This window comes from Hippocampus bargibanti, linkage group LG02 (genome assembly GCF_051943395.1).
Source record: "Hippocampus bargibanti isolate YZ-2025 linkage group LG02, ASM5194339v1, whole genome shotgun sequence".
Taxonomy (NCBI): Eukaryota; Metazoa; Chordata; class Actinopteri; order Syngnathiformes; family Syngnathidae; genus Hippocampus; species Hippocampus bargibanti.
Window position 1 is genome coordinate 26,341,696 of NC_142735.1, and position 27,085 is coordinate 26,368,780.

The 27,085-nt window shown below is 43.9% G+C and overlaps 2 protein-coding genes across 2 annotated transcripts; one reads left to right on the forward strand and one right to left on the reverse strand.

The window, feature by feature from the left end:
- Nucleotides 1–1,811: 1,811 nt before the first annotated feature.
- Nucleotides 1,812–2,705, reverse strand: ufsp1 (UFM1-specific peptidase 1). Its single transcript, XM_088990533.1, has one exon. The coding sequence runs from the start codon at nt 2,618–2,620 to the stop codon at nt 1,865–1,867; it is 756 nt and encodes a 251-aa protein (XP_088846659.1). The 5' UTR covers nt 2,621–2,705; the 3' UTR covers nt 1,812–1,864.
- A 12,265-nt stretch (nt 2,706–14,970) lies between these two features.
- On the forward strand, nt 14,971–26,605 carry epoa (erythropoietin a). The gene is made up of 5 exons (XM_088990534.1): nt 14,971–15,163; nt 23,955–24,085; nt 24,168–24,254; nt 24,361–24,525; nt 25,839–26,605. The coding sequence occupies exons 1-5, from the start codon at nt 15,142–15,144 to the stop codon at nt 25,989–25,991; spliced, it is 558 nt and encodes a 185-aa protein (XP_088846660.1). The 5' UTR covers nt 14,971–15,141; the 3' UTR covers nt 25,992–26,605.
- Nucleotides 26,606–27,085: the final 480 nt, after the last annotated feature.

A 27,085-nucleotide genomic window follows, 5' to 3' on the forward strand; every position in this document is an offset into this window, starting at 1 on the left:
GAAAGTCCTTGAAACTCGAGTCTGTACTTACTTGCGTAAATAAGACTATTATAAGTACAAAATGTTTTTCACAAGTCTTTAGCAGCCATACCAGAACAAAACTTCAATGCCACGTTAAAGCGATTGATGTCATGTTTTAATCAGAGATATACAGAGCCGCTACGCTAGCGCAGCTAACCGACGTTGCCCAGGTGCCTGCCATATTTGTAGGGGCGACTTATGATAACCAAATCGCCTGCATTTATGGATTTATTCCACTCGGATCGTCCGTGTTTCAAACTCAAAGCGTCCGGGCTGAATGTAAATAAGAAAGGGTACAGTTTCCGACACACATTGCAATCCATTCTGAACTCCAATAAAAATGTTCATAAATTATTTACATGCTTCCAAACACAAAAGGGACACAGACAGTGCCCTGAACGAGAAATAATTGCTTTGGTTTTGCCATACGCGGAAGTCAAACTCAATCTTCCATCCATTTTTAGTACCGCTTATTCCTCAGTGGGGTCTCGGGGGTTGCTGGAGACTATCCCAGCTGTCTTCAGGCATGCATGCTTTTGGAATGTGGGAGGAAACCAGAGGACCCGGAGAAAACCGACACGGGCCCGGGGAGAACATGCAAACTCCACACAGGGAGGGGTGGTACGCGAACCGGCGACCTCTGCACTGTGAAGCCTGTGTGCTAACCACTCGACTACCGAGCCGCCAAAAACTCAAACTTGTCACTTGATAAAATTCTTTTCCCTTCAAGGGGTCGCCACAACGAATCAGTGTCCTCCATCTTCAGAGGTTTGATTCACATGTTTGTTTAGGCCAAGCTTTTACGTCGGATGCCCTTCCTGACACAACCCTCTGTATTTATCCGAGCTTGGGACCGGCACAAGAAGACACTGGCTTATGTCCCCTTGTGGCTACAGAACAAGCAACACTATGAACTTAATAAAGATGAAGGTGTTCAGTAAAAGGCTCCCAAACACATTTTTTTAATATTGATATGTATCTCATATTCACACTACAACTGTTGAATTTCCCTAAATTCCAATAAAACACCAGAAACGGAAAATGACCTGTTGTACTTGGAGAACCTGAAGTTTGCATTTGTAATACAGTACATTCGTGTTTCGTCTGTCTTTAAACTTTCTTCAAAAGTTGTACAATGGTGGCAGCGCCACCAGAAGGCGAACCCTACACCAAAACGGTGCCAGATTTATGGTGCGCCGGAAGAATGATGAGAAGCGTGTTGTAGCATGTCATACTGCTACAGAATGTTGCGACAGGGCGTAAACGGTGCGGTAACGTCACGACCGCAGGTAGAGAAACATGGCGGCACTATAGTTAAAGCGTGAAATTTTAACACGCGTACCACGAAAACACCAGATGGCACTGGTTCTGTAATAGCGGTTTTTCTTCAACAGAGGGGACTCTTTTAACAACCACGGAATGAAGTTCAGTATAATGAGTCAATGGACTTGTGCTTTTCCTGTACAATTTCCAGAATACAGTATGTTGCAAAATCTGCCATGAACAGTACCAATATTCCAATTCAGCAATTTTGCTTATATATTTACCAATATTGACTTGAAAAACCTCGCCATGTGGCAACTAATTTATAATTCGTAAAAAAAAGTTATTCTGAATTAAAAACGATTGTTTGAAAAACGAGTGTTGTAATTATCTTGGGATCCATGTAGATTGACACTCTACACCGAAGTTGACATTAAAAAAGTGTCACAATCATTGTTACACTTTTCTCAATGTTAATTTGTGTTTTACTACCTTTAGTTTAAAAGAAAAAATGAACTGAACAAAACTTTTGACAACATACGTTTACTTCAATGATCGCGATCCCCACACAATGTTCATTTTACGAGTTCAGGTGTTTTTTTTCCCTGCCAGTCTGAGGTAAACATAGATTATAAAAAGATGACTGATCGAAAGACGCCGATCTTTTCCACGCTACCCAGCCTCGCGTTTGTGCCTCTCCCCTCTCGAGGTGACCTCCAGAGTAGTGGGGGTCCACGATCAGCAGATAGCTCCCAGCGGCTGCAGTGCACACCCCGAACACCCCTTTGGACGAGTTGTCCCTGTCCCCTCCCATCATGACAGGACATCCATGTTTGCCAAAGTGCTGATGGAGCTCTTGTACAGCGATCAGCTCCAGCTCTCCGCTTCTAACGTGCACCAACCGAGAGGGAACATCATAAAAATATGAGAGCACCAGAGAGGCTTCAAATGTCCCAATCCACTCCTTGGAACCCAGAAACGAGCTCGGTTTATCCGTCATGGCCACTAAGGCTTGTTGGATCTCTGGAATGCTAGGTGGGGGTTTGTTTTCGATTCGAGGCTTCGCATTATATTCCAGCCAGGAAGCCATAGTCTGGATGGTGCGGTATCCACACCCCCAGCCTCTGTCATCTTGTCCATCGCAGCCGTAATGGTAGTAGTGGTAGTCCCCTTTGGCGAGGCTCGTTTCCAGAGGATCTGCAACAGGGGGCGGCAGACCAGCGTGGACGTTCGTCAAAGGAGTTGTCATCTTCGTCATCTCGTTTACATTTCCAAAGGCAGTTTCACCCCAATCGATCGCCAACCCGCCTGCCGAATCGAGATCGCTTTGATCCATGTTTAAAGTTCATATAACGTGTTTTGCTCCAGTCTCGAAAGAGATGACTCGCTTGACAGCAACTTCCTGTTTTGGTGTAACCACATTCTTCTTTCGTGTGAATGCAACGAAGTTGCAGAGGATATATTTTCCGACCAATGACGTAAAATACACACAAAAAAGTTAGACAAATGTTTTTAATGTTTAAAACGTGGTTATTTTTTTTTACAGTTATTAGACTGTTACGTTGAGACGTTCAAATTTGCATACAAACAAAAATATATATTGGTGACACGCTGTAAGATCCAAGAGAGTGTCAATAATTTGTGTATGTACTGTATTTACTTACATGTTCGACGTGTGTAATCTTTGTTTAAAATGTAACTTATTTGATAATAATTATTGGCTACCATTCTTCATGTTTTATTGGATATTGTCTTAACAACATAATTTTCCAAATGTTACAAACATGTACAACCATTGTCTTTCAACTGCAAAGGCTGTGAAATAAAAATTAAAAACAGTATTTGTTTACAGAATACCCAAGCTTCTCGAGTGCTGGTGCTTGCGGGTTTCATGTCAGTTCTCCATAGTTCCAGTAGGGAGAAGCAGTGTGCCTACAGGCCAGTGTGGCGGTCCATCTGTACCTGAGTTCTTCACCAGGCATGGGTTCATGCATGAGCAACTGACTGATGGACCACCTGCCGCATTGCTTCCTGAAAGATGATAACATGAAAAGTATACTGTTATTGTATGAAGCCAAACAAGAGTTTAGCAATAAGAGAGTTAAATTTGTTAAATACAACGACCATTTGTTTTATCCACTTTACTGCATCTACTCAGGTCCTGTTTGGAGAGGAGAGCTGCTCACACCAAATGGGTATCTCTCATGCCACTGTCTCAAAACAAACTGAGATTTATGAAAGCCCTCTGAATGAAAAATAAAACAAAGCATTAAACAATGTAAACCGGATAGTCAACTCTCAGGCATGTGATTGGTTCAACTCATTCAACTCAAAGAATGAAATCAATCTGAGCTGCGAATGAAATCAATCTGAGCTGCTACTTAGCTGATAGGCATGTTGTGTAGATGTGACTAAGATGATGTATTCACAGTTGACATTACTTATCAAGCAATTTATATAAAATAACAAGCAAAAAATAAATATGTTGTTGTTGTTTTGTGGCACAGGGATGTTTTGAATTGGTCACAAGAAGGATGCAAGTCAATCAGTGCCATGATTGCCTTCCGCTTGGACATTAAGTGTGGACACTCTTTATCATGTTGTGTTTTGTTTGTTGTTTGGTGCTGCAGGCCAACCATGTTAAATGGAATTTTGTTAAACAGGAGTTGGACCTCATCGCCATACTTTGTCAATAACCACTCCAGAGACGTGACAAATGCAGGTCACGGCTCCCGTGTTTATAAGAGAACTTGGGAAAGGAAAACGTGCAACATCTGACAAACTTCCACCACTAGGAAGTGCAGCTCCTCTAATTTGTCTGTCGCATGGATGCCAATGATGTTTTGGAACACGACTCAGGCGCCTCTAATTACATAATTGTTGTTGCAAAATTACAACATACTGGATCAATGTCACTTGGTGGATTTTCCGTAATGACTATTGAACAAATAAATGGACGATGACTTGATATGTTTGTATGTGTGTATTTTTCAAACCAGTATCCCCTAAAGTTTTTTTTTTTAAATGTAAAAGAATCATGTGACCATTAAGACAAATGATTTATTTTGCGGTTCGTTCTGATGTGATGAAAGTCAAGTTGAAGAGACGATGTGATGAAAGCCAAGTCGAAGAGTCGAAGTCAATGGTGTCATTGACCTTTAACCTTTCAAACGCCATGGCCCGCAGGTACGTCGATGCATATTTTGACCGATTGGCATTGTGTGTGTGTGTGTGCGCGCGCACACACACACACACACACACACATCGCGTAGATGTGACTGAGATGATGTATTCAGTTTACTTATCAAGCAATATGTCTGTCTGTATGTATGTACGTACGTACGTACGCACGCACACACGAAACCTGAGAATTGGAACCAAGATTGCCGTATACAACGCAGTATGTCTGTCCACTCTCCTCTATGGGGCAGAAACAAGGACCACATACCGCCGGCACATTACTACCATTGAGGCCTTCCACATCCGCAACCTGCAGAAGATTATTGGTGTGTCCTAGGAAGATCGAGTTCCCAACTCAGCCATCCTTTAGTGCACAAATTCTATCTGCATGAAAGTGGCAGTTGCAAAGAAGCATCTTCGGTGGATTGGACACACCATCCACATGCCCAATCACCGCCTGCCCCGCCAAGTCCTCCACGGACAGCTGAAAGACGCAAGGCACTCTGCAGGGAGGCAAAAGCGACGACTCAAAAACTACACCAGGGACCTCCTCAAACGAGCCAACATCAACACCACGCAGCTCGAAACTTTGGCATCCAACCGACAAACCTGACAGACCAATTGTGCCAGGATACTCTCTGAAATACATCAAATCAACCAAGACAGACAATTAGAGAGATGCATTCAACGGCACCAGCGGGCGGCTGGTACCACCCTGGCATCCCATGTTACAGCTGCGGACGTGTCTGTGGCTCAAGGATTGGGCTCTATGCCCATGAGAAGTGGCACCAGCGACACCGTCGCTATCGCCCGTGCCCTCGCCCGAACAATTCCCTCCTGTGGAGAAAGCGTCATAATCACCTATGATGGACAGCTAATGGATGGATGGGTCTGTCTGTCTGTCTGTCTGTCTGTCTGTCTGTCTGTCTGTCTGTCTGTCTGTCTGTCTGTCTGTCTGTCTGTCTGTCTGTATGTATGTATGTATGTATGTATGTATGTATGTATGTATGTATGTATGTATTTGTCTATGTATGCATGCATTTGTCTATGTATTTATGAATTTTTTGTTTGTTTTTGTTTGCCTATTTATTTATTTATTTATTTATTTATTTATTTATGTATTTATTTTCTATAATAACCAACACCACTGGTGTGATGAAAGCCATGTCAAAACCGATTATTCAAAGGCACCTTTATAGCACCGGTGTCACATATGGACACATTTTGATGTATTTAAAAAAAAAAAAGTGTTGAATAGAAAGACAAGATGATAAAACCAAATGATTAGTGACTGCAGTGCACTGATGTGATAAACGCCAAGCCATAGTTACAGTAATTAACCAATGTCAGTGACCGCGAACGTCTGTAGCGCCACAAACCGATGTTAGGTAAAGACGCAATATGAGAGATAGCCATGGAAATAATACAAATTGACTAACAGTATGACAAAATGCCCAAAACAAGTCATCAGCGATTAGTCGACCTCAAATTGGAGTCAAACGAGTCTCGAGTGACCGCGTGTTGTTCACCACTTGACATGATGCATTTTGGCTAACATTGATGACATTGACATGATAGCATTCGCCCACACAACACATCGGACACGACTGTGTTTTATAGATCCTGCACGATTCTAAATACAGCTCTATTCTGAGGGAAATTACCATGATCTGATTCTTGTCCTGTAATCGCCCCCTTCCCCCCTGCAACATTTTGTCAGTGACATAGGATCACAACAAAGGTCACCGTATTCCAGTCACCATGGCCATCGACCGGCCGAAACAAGGAATTACGGGCCCCCGTCGGTGGCTCCTACCTCCACTCCGATGTACCTACCCTCCCCCCAGCCCCCAATCTTTTATGTCAGCTTCCTGTCTTGTGTCGCGCCAGAGGAGTAGACCCGGCTGGCCACAAGCCCACAAACGTGGACCAGAAATGGAGACGTACACAAACGGCGGCAATGGGCCGGACGTAGTCTCGATATGCGCTCATAAAGCCTTGATAAACTTAAATACGACCGTTCCAATGTTTGCATGCCTATGGGTCATGACGATGACACTCCCACGCCCGCCCCCCACTTATACACACAACACAAACACACACACACGCACGTACGCACGCACAGAAAACCCCCCACAGTCACCTTCCACCCCGATCCCTCTGATCACAAAGCATGGCTCATAGCACGTACCTTGGCTCGCTCTCCCCACACTCCCATTCTGGCTGAGACAAAAGCAAACAGGGAGAGCAAACACGGCAACAATCTGTCAACATTGTCTCCTCTGCTTTAACGCCGTGGCAGTTGAGCTTTCAAGCCGCGACCCGTCATGCGCAGGTACATGTGCGTATAATTCCCGTTTTGAAACCGTGCTGAGACGTGATTCCTTATATTAATCTGCGTTTGACCGAGGCCCAAGTGTGATCAAACCTGAGTGTCGGGGCCTTTTGGGAGGTCAAGTCGTGCATAATTCGGCACTGACTCTGTGAAAGCACTGAACACTGAACAAGTCATGGCTGCATACTTGCGTCACTGAAGCGTGTGACATTGCATGACACACACATGCACGCTCTTTCCCTTCCCCTCCCGCATAACAGCCATGGTTCAGGCCACACGGAGGGAACTTCTAGGAAGGATTGATGCCTTTTAATAGCTCCGCTATCCATAGGGTCACGGCGAGGAGGTTTAAAATCGGCGTATAGATCCCACATGTGCATTTAATTCTCACGCCATCGATCCAGCCCCTGTTGAGCTCGACTGTTTCCAGGACACGAATAAAGCCGACAGGCAATAAAGCAGCCATCTTGACTCTCGTGTGCAACCAGGGGCCATTCGTGTCTTCATATCACAAGGAACCCAGATCATGTCTCGTCTATTTTAGAAACACTGCACGCTCACACGAGCGATCCCGCCGTGGAGAAGATTCTCGGAATCCCTGCCTCTTCCTGGAGCGGAAATTTGGTTTTTATGGTTCGGTGTGGATATAAGTTCTATAAAAAACATAAATGAATACATAAATCAGAAGGAGGCTTGAATGCCTCCAATGCAACAGACCACAATTAACGACTGAAGGGATCCGTCTATCTGGAGGGGCCTGTAGGGGTTGTTACGTTGGAACAACTTGAAAAGTTGGTGAGATTTACGGCAACAATTTTTGCACAACAAATGAAGCGAGGGCGTTGGCTCTAAAACCATTGGCTGAGTTGTTTCACTTTTGTTTTTAAGTTGGTAGAGGAAATGCAAGGCACACTTAAGAATTTTCCCGTGGCCCTCGTGACGACAGAAGCCGTTTGGATAATAAAGTGGATTGGATTAGCCTTTATTCGTCTCACAGTGGAGAAATTTACATTTCACAGCAGCAAAGGGATGAAACTAAGAGGAAATGAAGAAGTAGAAAAACAAAATACAGGAGCTGTTGTAAAGGCAGCCACTCTCGCCGCGTCATCCTGAAGTCAAAAACAACAACAAAAAACTAAATAACAAATAATGTGACAGACAGTCATTCAATCTTAAGTACTTTCTGCACCCTCTTTGTTGCATGAAAGAGTTCAGGATGAAAAAAGAGTGGATCAAAGTGTGGAGTCAAAGTGATCAAAGTGAAATGTGCACATCTGCTACAAGCTAAATGTTGAAAGGAAACATGAAGCTGTAGCATCCATTGGACGAAAAGAAACAGTTTCACATCTCCTGTCCCACATAAATTCGCTTCAATTCCAAGCCGCGACTGTTCCACATACGCATTGACACTCCTTTCTTCTTCTCATCGCGGGCTCCCTAAGCCATGCATCCTTCCAGCCGCATACTGTCCAACAGCACCGATCTTTCCGCTGAACTAAGCGGGGCTGTGAAAATGCTGCCTATTGCTTACACAAAAAAGAACAATCACCCCAAAGCTGTCAAATGGTACTGACATTCATCCCAAACTGACATTCCTCCCAATCAAAAACGGTGCTGGCATATTTGTGCTGCTGAAAAGGCGCAACCGTTCAGCATAGTCTCCTCGATGAATGAGTGGGCAAAAATGCTTAAAAACAATTCACATCCAGTCTCAAACGACGCACAACAACTCAAAGTGACAAAACACATAAACACCACGAAAATAACAACAAAAAAGCAAGACTCATAAGAGTTCTCTGCCGGCGACCTACCCGGGGACATCTTGGACTTAATCACTCGATTAATTAAATAGTTAATTAATTTGTAAAGTTTTTTTGGGAGGGTGAAACGTGGGAAAGCCTAAAATGGTTTGCTCAACTCATCCATCCATTTTCTGACCCACTTTATCCTTACAAGGGTTGCGGGAGCAGGGTGCTCGAGCCGATCACAGCCGTCTTTGGGTGGTCGGTGGGGGACACCCTGAATTTGTTGCCAGCAAATTGCAGGGCACACAGAGACGACCCACACTCACATCTTCGGACAATTTTGAGTCGACAATCAGTCTGCCATGCATGTTTTTGGAATATGGGAGGAAACCGGAGTACCCCGAGAAAAACCATGCAGGCACAGGGAGAACATGCAAACGCCACACAGGGAGACCAAAATGGGATTTGTACTCACAACCGCTGCACTGTAAAGTTGGAGTGCTAACCACTCAACTTCCAGGCTGCCTTTAAGCCAAATTGCCCAACTTAACTTAATATTTTTGTTTACATTGTATAGGTGCTGATAACTCACATGTGAACAATAAAAATTAATATAAATGAACCAAATTTTAGAACTCATTCAAGGGCTGCACAAAATCAAACCACCTGCCTCCAAATTACAGTAAAGTCTCGTTATATCGATATTCAAGGGAGTCCGAAAAAATATCGATATAACCGGGACTATCGATATATCCGATCCTGCGCCGAACTGCATTAAACAAAAGCCGCCAAAAGAGGGCAGCCAAGCGCCATATAAGAAACGGAACTGGCCATTAGCTCCCTTTTTTTTGGGTGAGAGATGTTCACCCAATGTTGCCTCAAAATGGCACATAATTCTTTAATGATTGTAAACATGTATGCTTTAATCTTCAGAACTACAGTGTATTTGAAACATATTCATAACTGGATGTGTAACAAGAAAGCATATTATCCGAATCTGAAGCCATTGTTTGGATTCACAAGCAATGCAAGACGTCTTGGCGTGAAGTCATTTTTATTTGCATTTGAATAAAAAGTGACATCGGCTGTCCTTTAATACACAGTATGGAATGTTAATTTTCAAAATCATCGCGCTTCAGCAGACAAAACAAGAAACATTGTTGCAAAAAATGATTGCATTCATATACAGTACAGTGGGCATGTACATAACACAACAGGGAAACTGCAACGCTTACATCTTACTGTATTATGTATACAATTTAAAAAAGTCATCAATCTTCTTCTGCTTCCCATTTTTACCTTTTAACACAAACACTTCAATCTCGTCTGCTACACACGAGCTAGCGTCTGAAAATGAAAATGGCTCTGCTACACGGGTGCTGGGCACGTAACCAAGTCACCTGACCAAGTCGACAAATGGCGCGACTGATGGCGTGACACGTAACCAAGACACGTGACCAAGTTGACCAATGGCGCGACCGATGGCGTGTCACGTGACAAAGTCACACGGCCAAGTCGACCAATAGCGCGACCGATTGCGGCTCATTTGACCAAGTCGACCAATGGCGCGACCAATGGCGCGACCGATGGCGGCACGTGACCACAAGACACGTGCCCAAGTTGACCAATGGCGCGACGGATATATCGATATAAACAACAAAAATGGCCGGCGGGGGATGAAAAGGAGCACCGTAATAACCGGATTCTCGTAATAACCGGGTATCGTACTAAACGGTACTAATTATACATAAAAAGACTAGAAATGTGCAAGGGAAATGAAAATAGTATCGTAATAAGCGGTACTATCGATATAACCGATATCGATATAACGAGACTTTACTGTATATCGTTCACATATATATATATACTACATAATGTAGCCACAAGGGGGCACAAGCCAGTGTCTTATTGTGCCGGTCCCAAGCCTGGATAAATCAGAGGGCTGTGACAGGAAGGGCATCCAACGTAAAAAATGTTCCCAAAACAAATATGCGAATCAAACCTCTGAATCCCATACCGGATCGGTCGAGGCCCGGGTTAACAACGGCCGCCATTGGTACTGTTGACCTTCAGGGTGCCCGTGGAAAATTGACTACTGTTGGTCGAAGAAGGAGAGGAGGGAGGTGTGCCTGGAGGAAAAGAGAGAAATGGAACGCCAAGAGTATAGAACTAAGAGTAGGAACTTTGAATGTAGGAACAATGACAGGTAAAGGTCGAGAGCTGGTTGACATGATGCAGAGATGGAAGGTAGGCATACTGTGAGTCCAGGAGACCAGGTGGAAAGGGAGCAAGGCTAGAAGCTTAGGGTCAGGGTTTAAGTTGTTCTATCATGGTGAAGACAGAAAGAGAAATGGATTTGGGGTTATCTTAAAAGAGGAGTTTGTTAGGAAGTAAAAAGAGTATCAGATAGAATGATGAGTCTGAAGCTAGAAATTGAAGGCGTGATGTTCAATGTTGTTTGTGGGTATGCCCCAAAAGTAGGATGTGATCTGGCAGAGAAGGAGACATTTTGGTTGGACTTTGATGAAGTCATACAGTACATCCAAGGAGTCCAAGATGGCGCCCGAGTAGGCAGCCGTCAGCAAGTGCTCTGATGAGCCTTGCTTTTTTTGTTGTTTTTGTCTTGTTTTTGTGTTTTCTTTTGTCACTTTGTGTTGTTGTGCGTCGTGTGGAACGGATACGGATTGTTTTTCAGCATTTTTGACCACGACATTCATCAAGGAGGAGACTGTGCTGAGCGGTTGCGCCTTTTCGGCAGCATGAATATGCCAGTGCTGTTTTTGAAAGGGAGGAATGTCGGTGCCATTCGACTGTCATCGCTGGACAGCTCTGGGGCCATTGTGCTTTTTTGCGCCTGTAATGGGTAGCATCTTCACAGCCCCACTTTGTTCAGTGGAAGGTCGGTGCTGTTGGAGAGTCTGCGGCTGGATGGATACATGGCTTGAGGAGCCCGCGATAAGAAGGAAGGAGCGTCAGCGCAGAGCGCCGATGCGTATATGAAACTGTCGCGGGATGGAATTGAAGCTGATTTATGGGGGACAGGAGATGTGAGAAATCTCTTTTTGTCAATGGATGCTACAGCTGCGTGTTTGCTTTCAACATTTAGCTTGTAGTCGACGTGCACATTCCACCATGATGTCCCTGATCCACTGGTGAAGAGACGCTTTGATCCTCTCCTCTTTCATCTGGAACTGCTTTATGTAACAAAGAGGGTACAGAAAGTGCTTAAGAATGAATGTCTATCTGTGTCTTTGTCATGTTATTTGTTATTTAGTTTTTTTTTTTTTGTTCTTTTGACTTCAAGACGGCGCCGCGAGAGTGGCTGCCTTTCCAGCAGCTCCTGTGTTTTGCTTTACTACTTTCATTTCTTTCATAACTTTGCTGCTGTGAAATGTAAATTTCTCCACTGTGAGACTAATAAAGGCATATCCAATCCAATCCAATCCAATCCAATCCTGAGAAGAGAGAGGGTTGTAATTGGTGGAGACTTCAATGGACCTGTTGGCGCAGGAAACAAAGATGATGAGGAGGTGATGGGCAGGTTTGGACTCCAGATGAGGAACGCTGAAGGACAAGGCAAGAGGTCCTTCCAGATGACTGGCAAACTACAGCGAACATAATCAGAGACACAGGTCGGAAAGTACTTGGTGTATCAAGTGGAAGAAAGGTAGATAAGGAGACTTGGTGGTGGAATGGGGAGATGCAGGAGTGTATACAGAGAAAGAGGTTAGCAAAGAAGAAGTGGGACACTGAGAGGACGGACGAGAGTAGACAGCAGTACAAGGAGATGCAGCGCACGGTTAAAGTAAAGGTGGCAAAGGTCAAACAAGAGGCCTATGATGACTTATATGCTCTGCTGGATAGCAAGGAAGGTGAGATTGATCTTTACAGGCTGGCGAGACAGAGAGACAAAGATGGTAAGGACCTGCAGCAGGTTCGGGTGATTAAAGATGGGTAAGGATGCTAGTGTGATTAAAGATGGCAATGTATTAACAGATGCCAGTAGTGTGATGGCAAGATGGAAAGAGTACTTTGAAGAATTGATGAATGAGGAAAGTGAGAAGGAACAAAGAGTAGAAGACGTGACTGTTGTGATGTGACTGTTGTGTTGTGCCTGAAGAATGGAGACGAAGTGTACTCGTGCCCATTTTTAAGAACAAAGGAGATGTGCAGAGTTGTACTAACGACAGAGGAATAAAGTTGATGAGCCATACAATGAAACTCTGGGAAAGAGCAGTTGGAGCAAGACTAAGGGCAGAAGTGAACATTTGTGAGCAGCAGTATGGTTTCATGCCAAAAAAAGAGTACGACAGATACAGTGTTTACTTTAAGAATGCTGATAGAGAAGTACAGAAGGAATTGCATTGTGTCTTTGTAGATCTGGAGAACGCGTACGGCAGGGTGCCCAGAGAAGAGCTGTGGTATTGCAGGAGGATGTCTGGAGTGACAGAAAAGTATGTCAGAGCGGTGCAAGACATGTATCATGACTGTAGGACAGTTGTGAGGTGTGCTGTCGGTGTGACTGAGGAATTCAAGGTGGAGGTGGGACTGCACCAGGGGTCAGCTCTGAGCCCCTTCTTATTTGCTATGGTGATGGACAGGCTGACAAACGATGTTAGACAAGAATCTCCTTGGACCATGATGTTTGCAGATGACATTGTGATCTGTAGCGAGAACAGGAAACAGGTGGCGGAGAAACTAGAGATGTGGAGATATGCCCTGGAAAGGAGAGGAATGAAGATCAGTCGCAGCAAGACGGAATATATGTGCGTGAATGAGAGGGATCCAAGTGCAAGAGTGATGCTACAGGGAGAAGAGATAAAGAAGGTGGAGGATTTTAAGTACTTGGGGTCAACTGTCCAGAGCAATGGAGAGTGTGGAAAAGAGGTGAAGAAGCGTGTGCAGGCAGACTGGAGCGGCTGGAGAAAAATGTCAGGTGTGATGTGTGATAGAAGGGTTTCAGCTAGGATGAAAGGAAAAGTGTATAAAACAGTGGTGAGACCAGCCATGATGTTTGGACTGGAGACATTACCACTGAAGAAAAGACAGGAAGCAGAGCTGGAGGTAGCAGAGCTGAAGATGTTGAGGTTTTCTTTGGGAGTGACCAGGTTGGATAGGATCAGGAATGAGTACATTAGAGGGACAACTCATATTAGAGGCTTTGGAGAGAAAGTCAGAGAGGCCAGAGTGAGATGGTTTGGACATGTCCAGAGGAGAGAGAGTGACTATATCGGGAGAAGGATGCTGAGCCTTGAACTGCCAGGCAGGAGACCGAGAAGAAGACCGAAGAGGAGGTTTATGGATGTGGTCAAAGAGGACATGAAGGTAGCTGGTGTGAGAGAAGAGGATGCACAAAACCGAGATAGATGGAGGACATTGATTCGCTGTGGCGAACCCTGAGGGGAAAAGCCGAAAGGAAAAGAAGAAGACACACACACACACACATATATATATATATATATATATATATATGTTATAAATAGATACATTAAAAATGTACCTGGATGCAGTTGACAATCACTAAAACATAAAACATAAAACTAACTACTAAGTCAACTAACCAAAACACGTTTTTCAGTCAAATAATCTATAATATGAAAATGCAATTAAGGTCAAATCGATTTCATGTTTAAAAACAAATATACGTGCAGACACATTTTTTTGCAACTCTTGTGGACGTGAGTCCTGAATTGTCTAAATTAAAGAGCAGCCAAGTTGTGCAGTATCTACAATGAACTCTATGACGCAAAGAGTTATTTGAAAAATAAATTGCGTGTGTGTGTGTGTGTGTGTGTGTGTGTGTGTGTGTGTGTGTGTGTGTGTGTGTGTGTGTGTGTGTGGGTCGCTAAAACACCCACGCAGGCAAATGGAAAGCACCCAAACAATGGAAGGGAAGTCTCAGCACCTTGTTAGCGAGCCACTATTTACCTTTTTGGGAGCCATTCTTTATAAACAGTTAAAGAGAAAGAAAGCCTTTCGTTGGGATAACAATGACAGAAAACGTTTTGGGGATGGGAGGTGGGGGGGGGGGGGTTGTGCGGTGAGATTGTCACCAAGCAGACAATGCAACCTTATCCCCCCATGGGCATCAATTATTTACAGACAAAATAAAAAGCATCACTTTTTAGAAACACCTACCGGATAAGCGGCGTGGATTCCCCAAGACCCTCGTCCCCAATTAACGCTGCGAAGCCCGCGGACAGTGCAAGCGATGTGGACACTGCCATGGACTTTCCCGGTGAGTTGTGGAACCGGTTTTTTATGGTGGGGGCAGGAGGGGAGACACATTTGCTGGTGTGGAGTCTTGTAAAGAGGTTAGTGGTTAGTGAGGGGGAGAGACGCGCTCGTCCTTGCCTTCGCAACTCGCGCCTTTGGGAGGGCGCGGGTGACTGCTGGAGGGGGGGGGGGGGGGGGGAAGCAAATAAAAGCCTTTCGCCAGAGCCGAGGGGTGATGCAAACGCAGTCCGCCGGGGGAGGGAGGGGGTCTCGTTTTCTCTCCGACACAGGCAGACTTCTTCGCAACTGAGTTTTTTTATTTGGGGGGTTGAGTTGAGACTTTGCTGGCATGTTGTTGAAAGATGAGGCAGCCGTGTGCGAATGTTGCAGAACACCGGTAGAGGTAAGTAACTTGTCACGTTGTTTGATCAGGTGCTGACAAAGCATGATTCGGCATGTCTGCGCAAAGCGGAGACTGTGTGTGTGTGTATATGTGTGTGTGTGTGTGTGTGTGGGGGGGGGGGGGGGCGCTGTAGGGGGGATATTGACATTGTCGCTGAAATCTTGATGCTCATTGATGCTTCGAAACTCCTTCACACGCGCGCACAAAAGCGACCCTGACCCAGCAAATAAATCGACTTAAATATGTTTCGGGTTTATGATGACGTGCTCATTTTCTTGCTCTGAATGCTCCAGTCAAGTCTAGCAGAAGGGTTACAGGGCTGCGGGGGTGGAGGGAGCTGTCTGCGTCTTGCACGCCCTGCAGCAGGACATTCAGTTCAAATGCTGAATACCGATAGATTCGTTCAGCATTCTTCATGCAAACTGATTGCTGGAATGTAAAGTCTCAGAGTTGTGAAAGTCGGGTCCAATGATTACATTTGACAAGTCGTTATGCTTTTTAGATGACGCCGTTCTCACAGTCAGACCAAGGAACATATATTACAATTTCTGATGTCGCATGTACTTAGCAGCAATAGCGTAAAGTTTCAATTTTGAGTTCTGCAGCAGAACTGTTCTTTTCGGCATCCCCATACATGTTTCATACATACAGAGTGTATGTATGAAACAGCACTTGCGTATAGCCAATTATGGTCAGAAGATGATCCGATGCATTTTGGACCTGGAACACCGAGTTCGTGGTCCATGCGGTCTAAGCCATCGTGCATCTTTAGAGACTGCTGACTGCAGCAAGGGCTGGCGGTGGAGGCTACATGCACACACTTAAGTGCGAAGTGACATCATTCAGAAAAATATGTTGATGTCAGCGTATACCGCCGCCGACAAGTCGATGTCGAAAAGCTGTAAAAATGCTACGTTTTTTATTATCTTGACTGGTACTCATAAGAGTGAGCTCATAACTCCTTCTCTGGCATCCATTCACTGGCTCATTATACATTTTTTTTCAATATCTTATTATTTGTCTTCAAATCTTTAAATGGACGTCGCTACTCTGAGCTCGTCACCGCCTAAACACCTTCCCGGCGCCTCAGGTCTGCTGACCAGCATTATTAGATGTACCAAAAACTAAACGGAGACTCAGAGGGGATCAAGCCTTTTCCGTTGCAGGTCCCACTCTCTGGAATGACCTGCCACTGAACATTCGGCAAGCCCGCTGCTGCCCATCTCAAAACTCACTTGTACTCTTTGGCATTCGACTCGCCATGATTCCGACTTGATCTTGGTTTTATTTCCAGTATATAACCGTTGTCCATGTTAAGCGCTTTGTTACAGCTTCAGCTGTTGTTAAAGCGCTCTATAAATTAATATATAATGTAATCATTAATCCGAAAAACAGCAGTCTGAAATAGGGGTGCGCTTGGACTGCCTCAAGGTTCATTCATGAGCCCCCTGCACTTTTATCCAAAAGGGGAACATCTTGATCCCGAAACTGAAAGCCGACAAATGCACATAGAGTCAATCACGCCTAACCTGGACACTGACTCTGCAGATTGCAGCAAAGTTGTCACCTTCCCGGGGGCGTGCAGAGGTTATGCTTGGGGATTCCAGCTCGGCCAAGGTGACAGTGATGTCACACCAATAATCCAGCCAAACTTAGTGAAGGGGGTCAGGAGGCAAACACTCCTCAAAATGGCATGCCCTCCTCTTCTCACAACCACGTTTAGCCTCCTGCCACGTTGGGGCGGATAAACCCGCAGCGTCGAAACCTCACGTGAGCATCCCAACGCCTCTGGGACGCTTGCCACCGTCCGCTCGAATCCACTTGTGTACGGCGCGGTTTGAATTTAAAATAGATTAGTTGGCAGACGGGGCTTGTCAGCCATTTCGATTCTCCCGCCGCAGTTGGGGTGATAACGCTGGTCGGCACATTCCGACGTAGGCAATGGCGGGGGTGCAGAGGTCAAAGTTAATCCTCATGGCAGGGGGGAGTCACACACTTGTTATGTTTGCTAAGGAGGCTAATGATTTGCACACAACTCTGCTGACAGAGAAAAGGTTGAATCGCTGATCAGAGCCTTGCATGATTCCAAACTCACGAATTGTTCTCAAGATATGCCTGGATAAATTTGAGTCAAGGTCATACCACGACAAAACGCCCAAAAACGGTCGAACGAATGATGTCTATTCACTGTCACATAGAAAAAGTACAGAGTGGAGAACACTAACCCTTCTCAGTGCGCAGAACATTCGTAAATCTGAAAGGACACTTGAGTCGTCGAATAAATGTCCTTATTCAATTAGAACTGGTGTATAAAACTAATGTCCTCGTCATGCTGTTCAGGACATTTCAAACAGGACCTTCTGAGACCCAAAGGGGCCACTGAGCTCACAGAGCAGTGGTGGAGCATTAGGGCCTGCAATATCCGAATCACAGACCGATGTGAATTATATTTTGTCCATGAATTCTTATGAAATAATTCTAAATTGTCTTCCAGCTTCCTTTCATTGCTTTTCTTTCCACTACTGTGCTGTTTCAAGATGTGTTTTCGTATTTAAACATTGAATCAATCACATTTCAGCCATTATTTGTTACCAGGGTCAGAAAGACTACCTGGACGCCTTCACAATCAGTTCTGCGGGCCCTGGAGCATAAAAATTAATGGTGATTAAATTGTTGTTTGAACCAATCAGATTCGTGGCTTATTTCCTGGCTACCGGTACCCTCTAGTGAACTTGTAATACATCACACCACACTTTTTATATGAGTCGCAGTCACAGCTGTCGCTGCAGTAAAGGTTGTATAATCATTAAATAGTTATATTAAGGGTTGGAGTGATTCCAAAGAAGCACTAGTGAAGGCCTAGGTGTGAAATGCACGGCTCGCCACGGTCACAGAATGTCATCAGCGGCTTACAAAAGAGACACCGGGAGACTAGAATAGTGACAGAAACATGTCAAAGTGGACGTTTTTTTGGCCATACACTGCACATCCCTTGCTGATGAGCCAGTGGGCCTAAGTTCTGTTCTCTGTTGATAGTCAATTCTTGCTCAGCATAAATGACAGCTGCAAATGTGTTTGGAGATGTTCAGGAGAGTGTTATGGCCACTGTTGTCAACAGATGAGCTTTTGGTGGTGGCGGTGTTTTAACCATGCAACGTTGACGGAACAAAAAATGAAAGAAAAGTATTTCAATTTGAAAACAATAAATGTGAAAATGAAATCACACAATGGATGCTTAAAAACAAAACAAAAAAAATCCAAAGCTATGACCTCTTTGACATCTGGTATTGAATATTCTATCTGATGATCCTCTGTGCTGGCGCGCCTTGCGTCACACTGGGGGCTGCAGTGAAAGAGCGCATTCAGCTCGAGGGCCAGGCGGCGTGCCCACATGACACGGCAACAGGAGACCTGCTCTCATTTGCCAAGCACACCCGCTGAACCGGCCTGAAGTTAAGGGAATCATTCGGCCGCTGCGCCAAGTTCTTTTACTACTTACACATATCGGATTTTCTGGACTATATGGTGCATCTGAAAGCCTTCATTGTCTTCAAAAGGTGACCGCGCCTTACATAATCCGGTGCGCCTTATATGTGAAGTAATATTGAGCCACAACACGTCTTGCAACAGCTGTCAGCAGACACAAACGACTTTTTTTTTCCCCCGTAGAACAATGGGGGTGGGGGGAACGGCGTTTCATTTCAGTAATCTTTTAGTATTACTTCACCAGGTTTTTTTTTTCTCAATTTCGCCATCTTTTTCCATTTTTTGGCACACTGATTAGAAAGGAAAAAAATGTTCGTTGTTTTTGTGCTTAGGGTCTCAAATATATTTTTTTCTGAATTTTTAAGGCCTGAATTCGATGAAAACTCCGAAAGAACGTAAAGTTTTAAAGGAAGATTGCTAATTTCTGAAAATTCGATTTACTATTGTATTGTGATAAACTGATAAAACCCCAGAATATTTTTGATCTTATCAAAGTGGAGAAAATACCACACATGGTACTATTCTGCAATTTCTATTTTAATATTTGGCATTAAAGGAAAATGATAGCAAAATCTGACTGTTTTGTTGACATTGCCTTTATCGCAGCAGAACCCAGCCACTACTTTAGCGGCCTATAATACCTTCAAATACCAGACCGGATAATAGACCTTATATATGGTCACTCCCAAAGAAAACCTCAACATTTTCATCTCTGCTACCTCCAGCTTTGCTTCCTGTCTTTTCTTCAGTGGCACTGACTCGAATCCAAACATCATGGCTGGTCTCACCACAGTTTTATACACCTTTCCTTTCATCCTAGATCACGGGTGTCAAAGTCATGGCCCCAGGGGCCAAATCTGGCCCGCCACATTATTTTATTCGGCCCTTGAATGCAATTGAAAATTGTGAAATTCCCTGATGCTTGCTAAAGTCAGAACCAAAATTTCAAATTGTCCCACGTCAACCACAATAACAGTCCGTCTGTGTAAGCTCTCAGTCGTACAGGAGTGGTCCATCGATGAGAAGGTTTCTTCAGCCGTCATTGTACAAAAGTGAAGGTTTCGGACGTTTTGCCTCCTATCCAAGAGGCTTCGTCAGCGAACTAAAGTCTGACTGGTCGTATCGGCCCTATTTATATATCCCTAATGTCCAGACATGGTGGCGCCGGACACAGCTATGATAGGTCCCTACTCTCAGGTTGGGGGGGGGGGGGGCAGAGGACCCCTCCCTGTGGCCCCACTGATTGTTCCTACATTCCTGACTAACGACTGGCCTATTACCCCCACTCCCACCGGTATCACCTCATCAGCATAACAACCCTCATCAGCATTACGAAAGTTGCCTAACCTGTTTTGCCTAAGCAGGCTATTGTATGAGCGATCCAAATTGAACCTCACCCCACCAGACCGGTTTAATGAAGGATTTTGTTGTTTTATAAGAATCGCTTCTTTTACCCCCCTTTCAAACCATCTATGTTCTTTCGCTAAGATTTTAACCTCATTGTCATCAAATGAGTGGTTGCTAGCTTTTAGGTGCAAATGTACTGCCGATTGAGGTCCACTTATATTATCCCTGCGATGTTGATAAAGTCTTTTTTTGAGAATTTGTTGAGTCTCCCCAATGTACTGCTCTTTACAATTTTCATTCTTACAATGTATGGAATAAACTACATTACTTTGTTTTTCATTTGGTAGCCTATCTTTTGGATGCACTAATGTTTGCCTTAACGTGTTTATCGGTTTGAAATAAGTGGGAATTTTATGTTGCCAAACTACTCTCTGTAATTTTTCAGAAACTCCTGCAATGTACGGTACTGCTACTCCTCTCCTTTTTGTATCTTGAGAATTATTGGTTTCATTCCCTATTCTTTCTTTCTGACATTTGTTGAATGACCACTGAGGGTACCCACAGTTAGTGAGTGCTCACTAGTAGTCATCAGCCTTCCGGGGCATGCTTCTTCACCTCTTTTCCACACACTCCATTGCTCTGGACAGTTGACCCCAACTACTTAAAATCATCCACCTTCTTTATCTCTTCTCCCCGTAGCACCACTTTTGTACTTGGATCCCTCTCGTTAACACACATATATATTCTGTCTTGCTACGACTGATCTTCATTCCTCTCCTTTCCAGGGCATATCTCCACATCTCTAGTTTCTCCGCCACCTGTTCCCCGTTCTCGCTACAGATCACAATGTCATCTGCAAACATCATGGTCCAAGAAGATTCTTGTGTAACATCGTCTGTCAGCCAGTCCATCACCACAGCAAATAAGAAGGGGCTCAGACTTGAACCCTGGTGAAGTCCCACCTCGACCTTGAATTCCTGAGTCACACTGACAGCATACTTCGCAACTGTCTTACAGTCATGATACATGTCTTGCACCGCTCTGACATACTTTTCTGTCCCTCCAGACTTCCGCATGTAATAACATAGTTCTTCTCCCTGTCATATGCTTTGGAAAGATCTACAAAGACACGATGCAATTCCTTCTGACCTTCTCTGTACTTCTCTATCAGCATCCTTAAAGGACAACCAACGTCTCCGGACAAGTTGTGTCCATAATTTGTAAAATGGCTTCAAATGACTTCTACTGGGCGTATTTTAATAAGATTCCACCACATATAGCTATATTTTACGTTTTAAGACTCGCGCTGAACATTCAGGAAGTCTTGTTTTTGAGTTGGTGATGAGTCCTCACGTGACGTCAGAAAAGGACCGCCTCCTGACTGTAAAAAAGACGCATTGTCGCATCTTTCCATTACGTCAATGTATTTTGCTGTACTGTTTTTTTTTTTAAACCCTTGTGTTACATCCAAAAGCCGCCAGCAGAGGGAGTCCAAGCTCCATGCAAGGAATGTATAGCCTGTGGAAACGGGTTGATTCATTCCTCACAGGAGCTGGTCGCTATTTTTCTGCCTCTTTTGTGGGACGTTACATTGCAGTCCAGATGCCTCAAAATGACACGGAAGGACTTCTTTAATTGATGGCAAACATGTATGCTTTCCTCTTCAAAACCATTTGAATCATATTCATAACTGGATGTGTAACAAGAAAGCATATTATCCGAATCTGAAGCCATTGTTTTTATTCTCCAGCAATGCAAGACATATTGGCATGACGTCACGATCTGGGGACGGGACTTTCTGAAAATGCCCAATTCGCAGTTCAATTTTCTGCAGATTTTGGACACTAAGTCATTTTTATTGGTGTTTTGCATTTGAATAAAAATACCATACTGCGTGTTTTGGGTATTTTAGATGTTATAAAACGTTTTTCTGATGCCAGTTAAAAAACAAAGAAGTCACGTCGGTTGCCCTTTAAAGCAAACACTGCATCTGTCATACTCTTTTTTAGCATGAAACCATACTGCTGTTCACTTCTGCCCTTCGTCAAGCTTCAACTACACTTTGCCATAGTTTCATTGCATGGCTCGTCAACTTTATTCCTCTGTAGTTACTGCAACTTTGCACATCTCCCTGTTCTTAAAAATGGGCACCAGTACACTTCGCCTCCATTCGTCAGGCATCTTGTAACCATCTAAGATATTGTTGAACAACCCAGTCAGAAACACCACTGCCACCTCTCCTAGACACTTCCATACCTCCATTGGTAAACCATCAGGCCTGAGTGCCATTCCACCCTTCAACCTCTTCGACGGCCTCCTCACTTCATCCTTGCTAATGTTTGCTACATCTTGGTCTACAACAGTCACATCTAATACTCTTTGGTCTTTGGTCTCATTTTCCTCGTTCATTAATTCTTCAAAGTACCCTTTCCATCTTGTCATCACACTACTGATACTTGTGAATACATTTCCATATCTATCCTTAATCACCGTAACCTGCTGCAAGTCCTTTACCATCTTTGTCTCTCTGTCGTGCCAGCCTGTAAATCAGAATCAGAAAACCTTTAATCGTCTCACAATGGGGAAATTTGCAGTAAAGATCAGTCTCTCCTTCCTTGCTGTTAAGCCTCGCATATATGTCATCATAGGCCTCTTGTTTGGCCTTTGTCACCTGTCTTTTAACCGTGCGCTGCATCTCCTTGTACTGCTGTCTACTCTCTTCCTTCCTCTCAGTGTCCCACTTCTTCTTTGCTAACCTCTTTCTCTGTATACACTCCTGCACCTCCCCATTCCACCACCAAGTCTCCTTATCTACCTTTCTTCCACTCGATACACCAAGTACTTTCCGACCTGTCTCTCTGATTACCTTCGCTGTAGTTTGCCAGTAATCTGGAAGGACCTCTTGTCCACCCAGTGCTTGTCTTAACTCCTCCTAAAATTCATGAAACACTCTTCCTTTTTCTACTCCCACCATGTTGTCTTCAGTTCTGCCTTTGGTTTCTTCATCTTCCTCACTACCATCGTCATCCGACACACCACCAACCTAGACTGCCTGGCTTCACTCTCACCAACCGCTACATTGCAGTCACTGATTTCCTTCAGATGGTACCGTCTATACAAAATGTTGTCTACCTGTGTACTCCTGCCTCCACTCTTATAGGTCACCTTATGTTCATGTCTCTTCTGAAAGAAAGTATTCAATATAGCCATTTCCATTCTCTTAGGAAAGTCAACCACCATCTGTCATTCTGCGTTCCTTATCTGGAGTCCAAATCTGTCCATCACCCCCTCATCATCTTTGTTTCCTGCAGCAACATGTCAAACAATTTTTTGTTATGGGCCACATTGTCACTGTATGTGAAGAAGTCAGGAATAATGGATTATTCAACGATTGTCTACATTGATGTAATGAGTGATTTGGGAACAAGAAAATGCTTAGGACACCAGTGTCAAAGTCAAGGCCCTTGGGCCAAATCTGGCCCGCCACATAATTTTATTCGGCCTACGAAAGCAATTGAAATATGTGAAATTCCATGATGATTGCTAAAGTCCAAACCAAAATTTCAAATTGTCCCATGTAAACCACAATAACAGTAATTATTCTTGACTTCAAATTTGAAAACTACTCATTCATTGATTTTTTTTGTGCGTTCTGTATGTAAAATGTGGAGGACATGGAACATTGTTATGGTTCCCCAAAATTCTGAACGGACCCCGAGAGGAAACCATAACAACACATTGACCCCCCTGGCTTAATTTGAGAACAGAAGTGTCATGAAAGGTGATGTGGTGGGCCTGATCTAGCCCCCGGGCCTCGAGTTTCACAACAGCAACCTTCAGGTTGCGACACTCTGTGTTTGATCAGTTATGAATGGGTAATAAAAATAACGCAACGATGACCGGATTCCTAAGCCGGGTCAGCGGTATGATGACAAACAGCTGTCTAAACCTGTTCCAGGACTACTTGCCTTGCTGTTGATGGTGTTGGAGTGGACCTGCCCAAGCCTGCCATCCCCGCTGAGGCCCATCTGCGACCTGAGGGTGCTGAACCATTTCATCAAAGAAGCGCAAGACGCAGAAGTAGCCATGGTAAATTCGCTGGGGATCGGCGAAAGGTTTTCCGGCTTCACAGCTGCAGACATTACGTCATTCCTGCACTTGTTTCCCATAGAAGTCCTGCCGGGATGGATGCAGCCTGTCGCAGTCTGTCAGCATTCCACAAACCAGAGTAGACTTTGATGTCTGGGAGAGGAAAAATGTAAGACATCCGCCGACATTCTCGCCGCGAGATCCCGACGGAGGTTTAGCTGCAATTAGCGCGTAATTTGTGGCGCGTAATTTGTGGCGCGTAATTTGTGGCGCAGGCCGCGGAGAAAGCGCAGGAAGTTCAGTGCGGACTGTGGCTTCTGCAGCAGGCCCTCAGCTTGCTGCGCAGCTCAGTGACCAATGCGGCGCTGCACGGCCACATTGACAACTTGGTGAGGAACTTGCTCAGCATCAACGCCGTGCTGCGAAGCCTCAACATTCCGGTGAGTCGGCATGCATTGTTGAGGTTTATATTAACATTAGGGTAGGATATTATTTATCCTCTGCCAAGAGCGACCGATTCTTGGCACCGCTTTCTTTCACCATACTTAGTGACCTCAATTTTTAAAATAAATAAATGTAATATTTTTTTAAACATAAAAAACTGAATAACTAAAACAAATGGAAGCTAAACCAAAATGAAGCAAACCCAACAAACCGACTATTTAAAAAGATTTCAAACTAGCCGAATTAAAGACCAAACCAAAGTGAGACAAAAAAAGTAAATTAAATAACTATTCCCAGCACAACCCCGAAGGCAACTTCAATGTGCTTTGCAGAATTCAAAGCATAACTTCAAGCACATTTACATATATATATATATATATATATATATATATATATATATATATATATATATATATATATATATATATATATATATATATATAAATACATTTAAAAAAGCAAAGCAAAGGAATTTTCAATAAAAAGTAAAATAACAAAAAAGTAAAATGATGAAAAGAAGGTCTGGCCATCATAAATCTGGATGATATAGCAAGGGGGCATATTTTTAACCTGGATTACCCTTAGGCTGACTTCACTCCTGTTCAAAACTTAATGGATTTGCACGCTTCGTCACAGCTAAATGCTGCTTAACCGTGTTTGCTTGGAACGGTAATTTTGAGCTCACATTTTATAAAGGACTTTAAATCTAAAGATTCCTGATGCAAAATAGAGATTGGAGAGCTCAATGTGACCTTTCCCTTTTAAATTTGTTTAAACCAAAATGATCTTTTTATGTGCATCAAAACAAGAGACAAATTGTTTTTGTTTTTTAATCAAATTATCATCTGCGCACTGGAACACATGTCGCATTTCAAACGCGCCTCTGTTTGCCTCAAGGCAGTTTCATTGTCGATGCCAAGCTAGTGAAACTAGGCTGTACGTTACGTAAATGTTATCAAATCTATAATTTTTTTTTGTTGCTCCATTTTCATCTTACTAAGCCGTTTCAGACTATGGTGAGCTTTGTTGGAAACGTTTAGGCAAGGCAGAAAATAAAACAAGGTCCTTGGAGGCCTGCTAGTACAAAATGCTGGACTTTGGACCCTAAAAAATCCTTCACAAATCCCCCAGATGTCTTCCCAGAAGAGAGAAATCAGGGTGGGGACGTGAGCCGTTATTTAATTTTTGCGACATGTGGCCCGCGGCTACTCGCAAGTGAAAAAAACTCACATCCCGATCACCATTTTGTGATATATACAACGTTAAAGTACACTTTAGTTTGCATTGAATCCCTTTTTTTAAAAATCAGGAATACACCCCCCCAGCTAACCCGGCAGGCCTGGAGAGCACATGGACGGCGTTGACGGCGGGCGACTTGCTCCAAGTGCACGTCAACTTCCTGCGAGGCAAAGTGCGTCTCCTTCTTGCCGACGCGCAGGCCTGTCAGCAAGACATCAGCTGATTGGACCGACAACCCCCCCCACTCCAAGCTTTTTTTGGTCACTTTCTCCAGCTGAGGCGAGAGAAAGACCTTCCCCTTCTGATGACCTACTTGCGAGCTGCTAGAAGTGGTGTGGAATAGAGGACCCGCCCCATAAAAAAGCACAAAGCCACAACCGTCCTATTTTATCATATATTTTTTTAAACTAAGCATAGTGAGGACAAAAAATGGTCACAGCTGGAGAGAGGCACCTTAAAATGTCCCCAAGAAAAAAAAATCAGGCTTACAGAAGAATCGAGCGGCTCTTGCACTTTTGGTGTATGTGCCGGTTAAAACTGCACGTGTGGGTGTTTGTCTCTCGCATGACCTTTTGAAATACGGAACGGGATCCGGTGAATAATGGATGACCCACCAAAAAAAAAAAAAAAAAAAAAAAAGCCACATTGATCTGTCCGGCGTTTGTTTATTTGTACACAGTGACCAGGTGGCATATTTTTATAAACATTGCATCATGACTATTTATACAGATTTTCTACTTTTGAGCTTTGTATTTTTCAATGTTCGTCTCGGGGCGTGGCTAACTGGAAAAGCCACCGTTTGCTTTGTGTCGTCGCATACTCCCCCCCCCCCCCTCCCTCCAAAAAGGATGAAGTGAACGGGGCAGCTAGAGTTCAGTCAGGAGTACATGAGAACTGCAAAGCTGCTCCACCACTATCTGTCCAACAGTCAAGCAGAGATAGATAGCCTGCTAAAAGAAACAAAAACATCCTGAAAACGAATCACATCTTTGACGAGCGAGCGGGAAAGCGGTCTGCCCCCCCTGAATCTGCGTCATTTGGACAAAATGGAAGTTTGGCATTTACAAACTCACTGGCCTTTCTTCTTTGTTATTTTCCTCTTTTTATTTGTATTTTTTACTTGCTTTTTGAGGATGTTTGCACATGTTCTCCTTTCCTGTTTTCACATTTCCAGTCCAGTCACTGTAAAAGTTGCTATTTATGTACAAAATGTTATTCTTGGATAATGAAATGACAGAAACAAGTAGTCTGTCCTGATTTTTCCTGTTTACAAATCAACACATGTGATCTGATGGGTGTATTTTTGAATGACAGGGA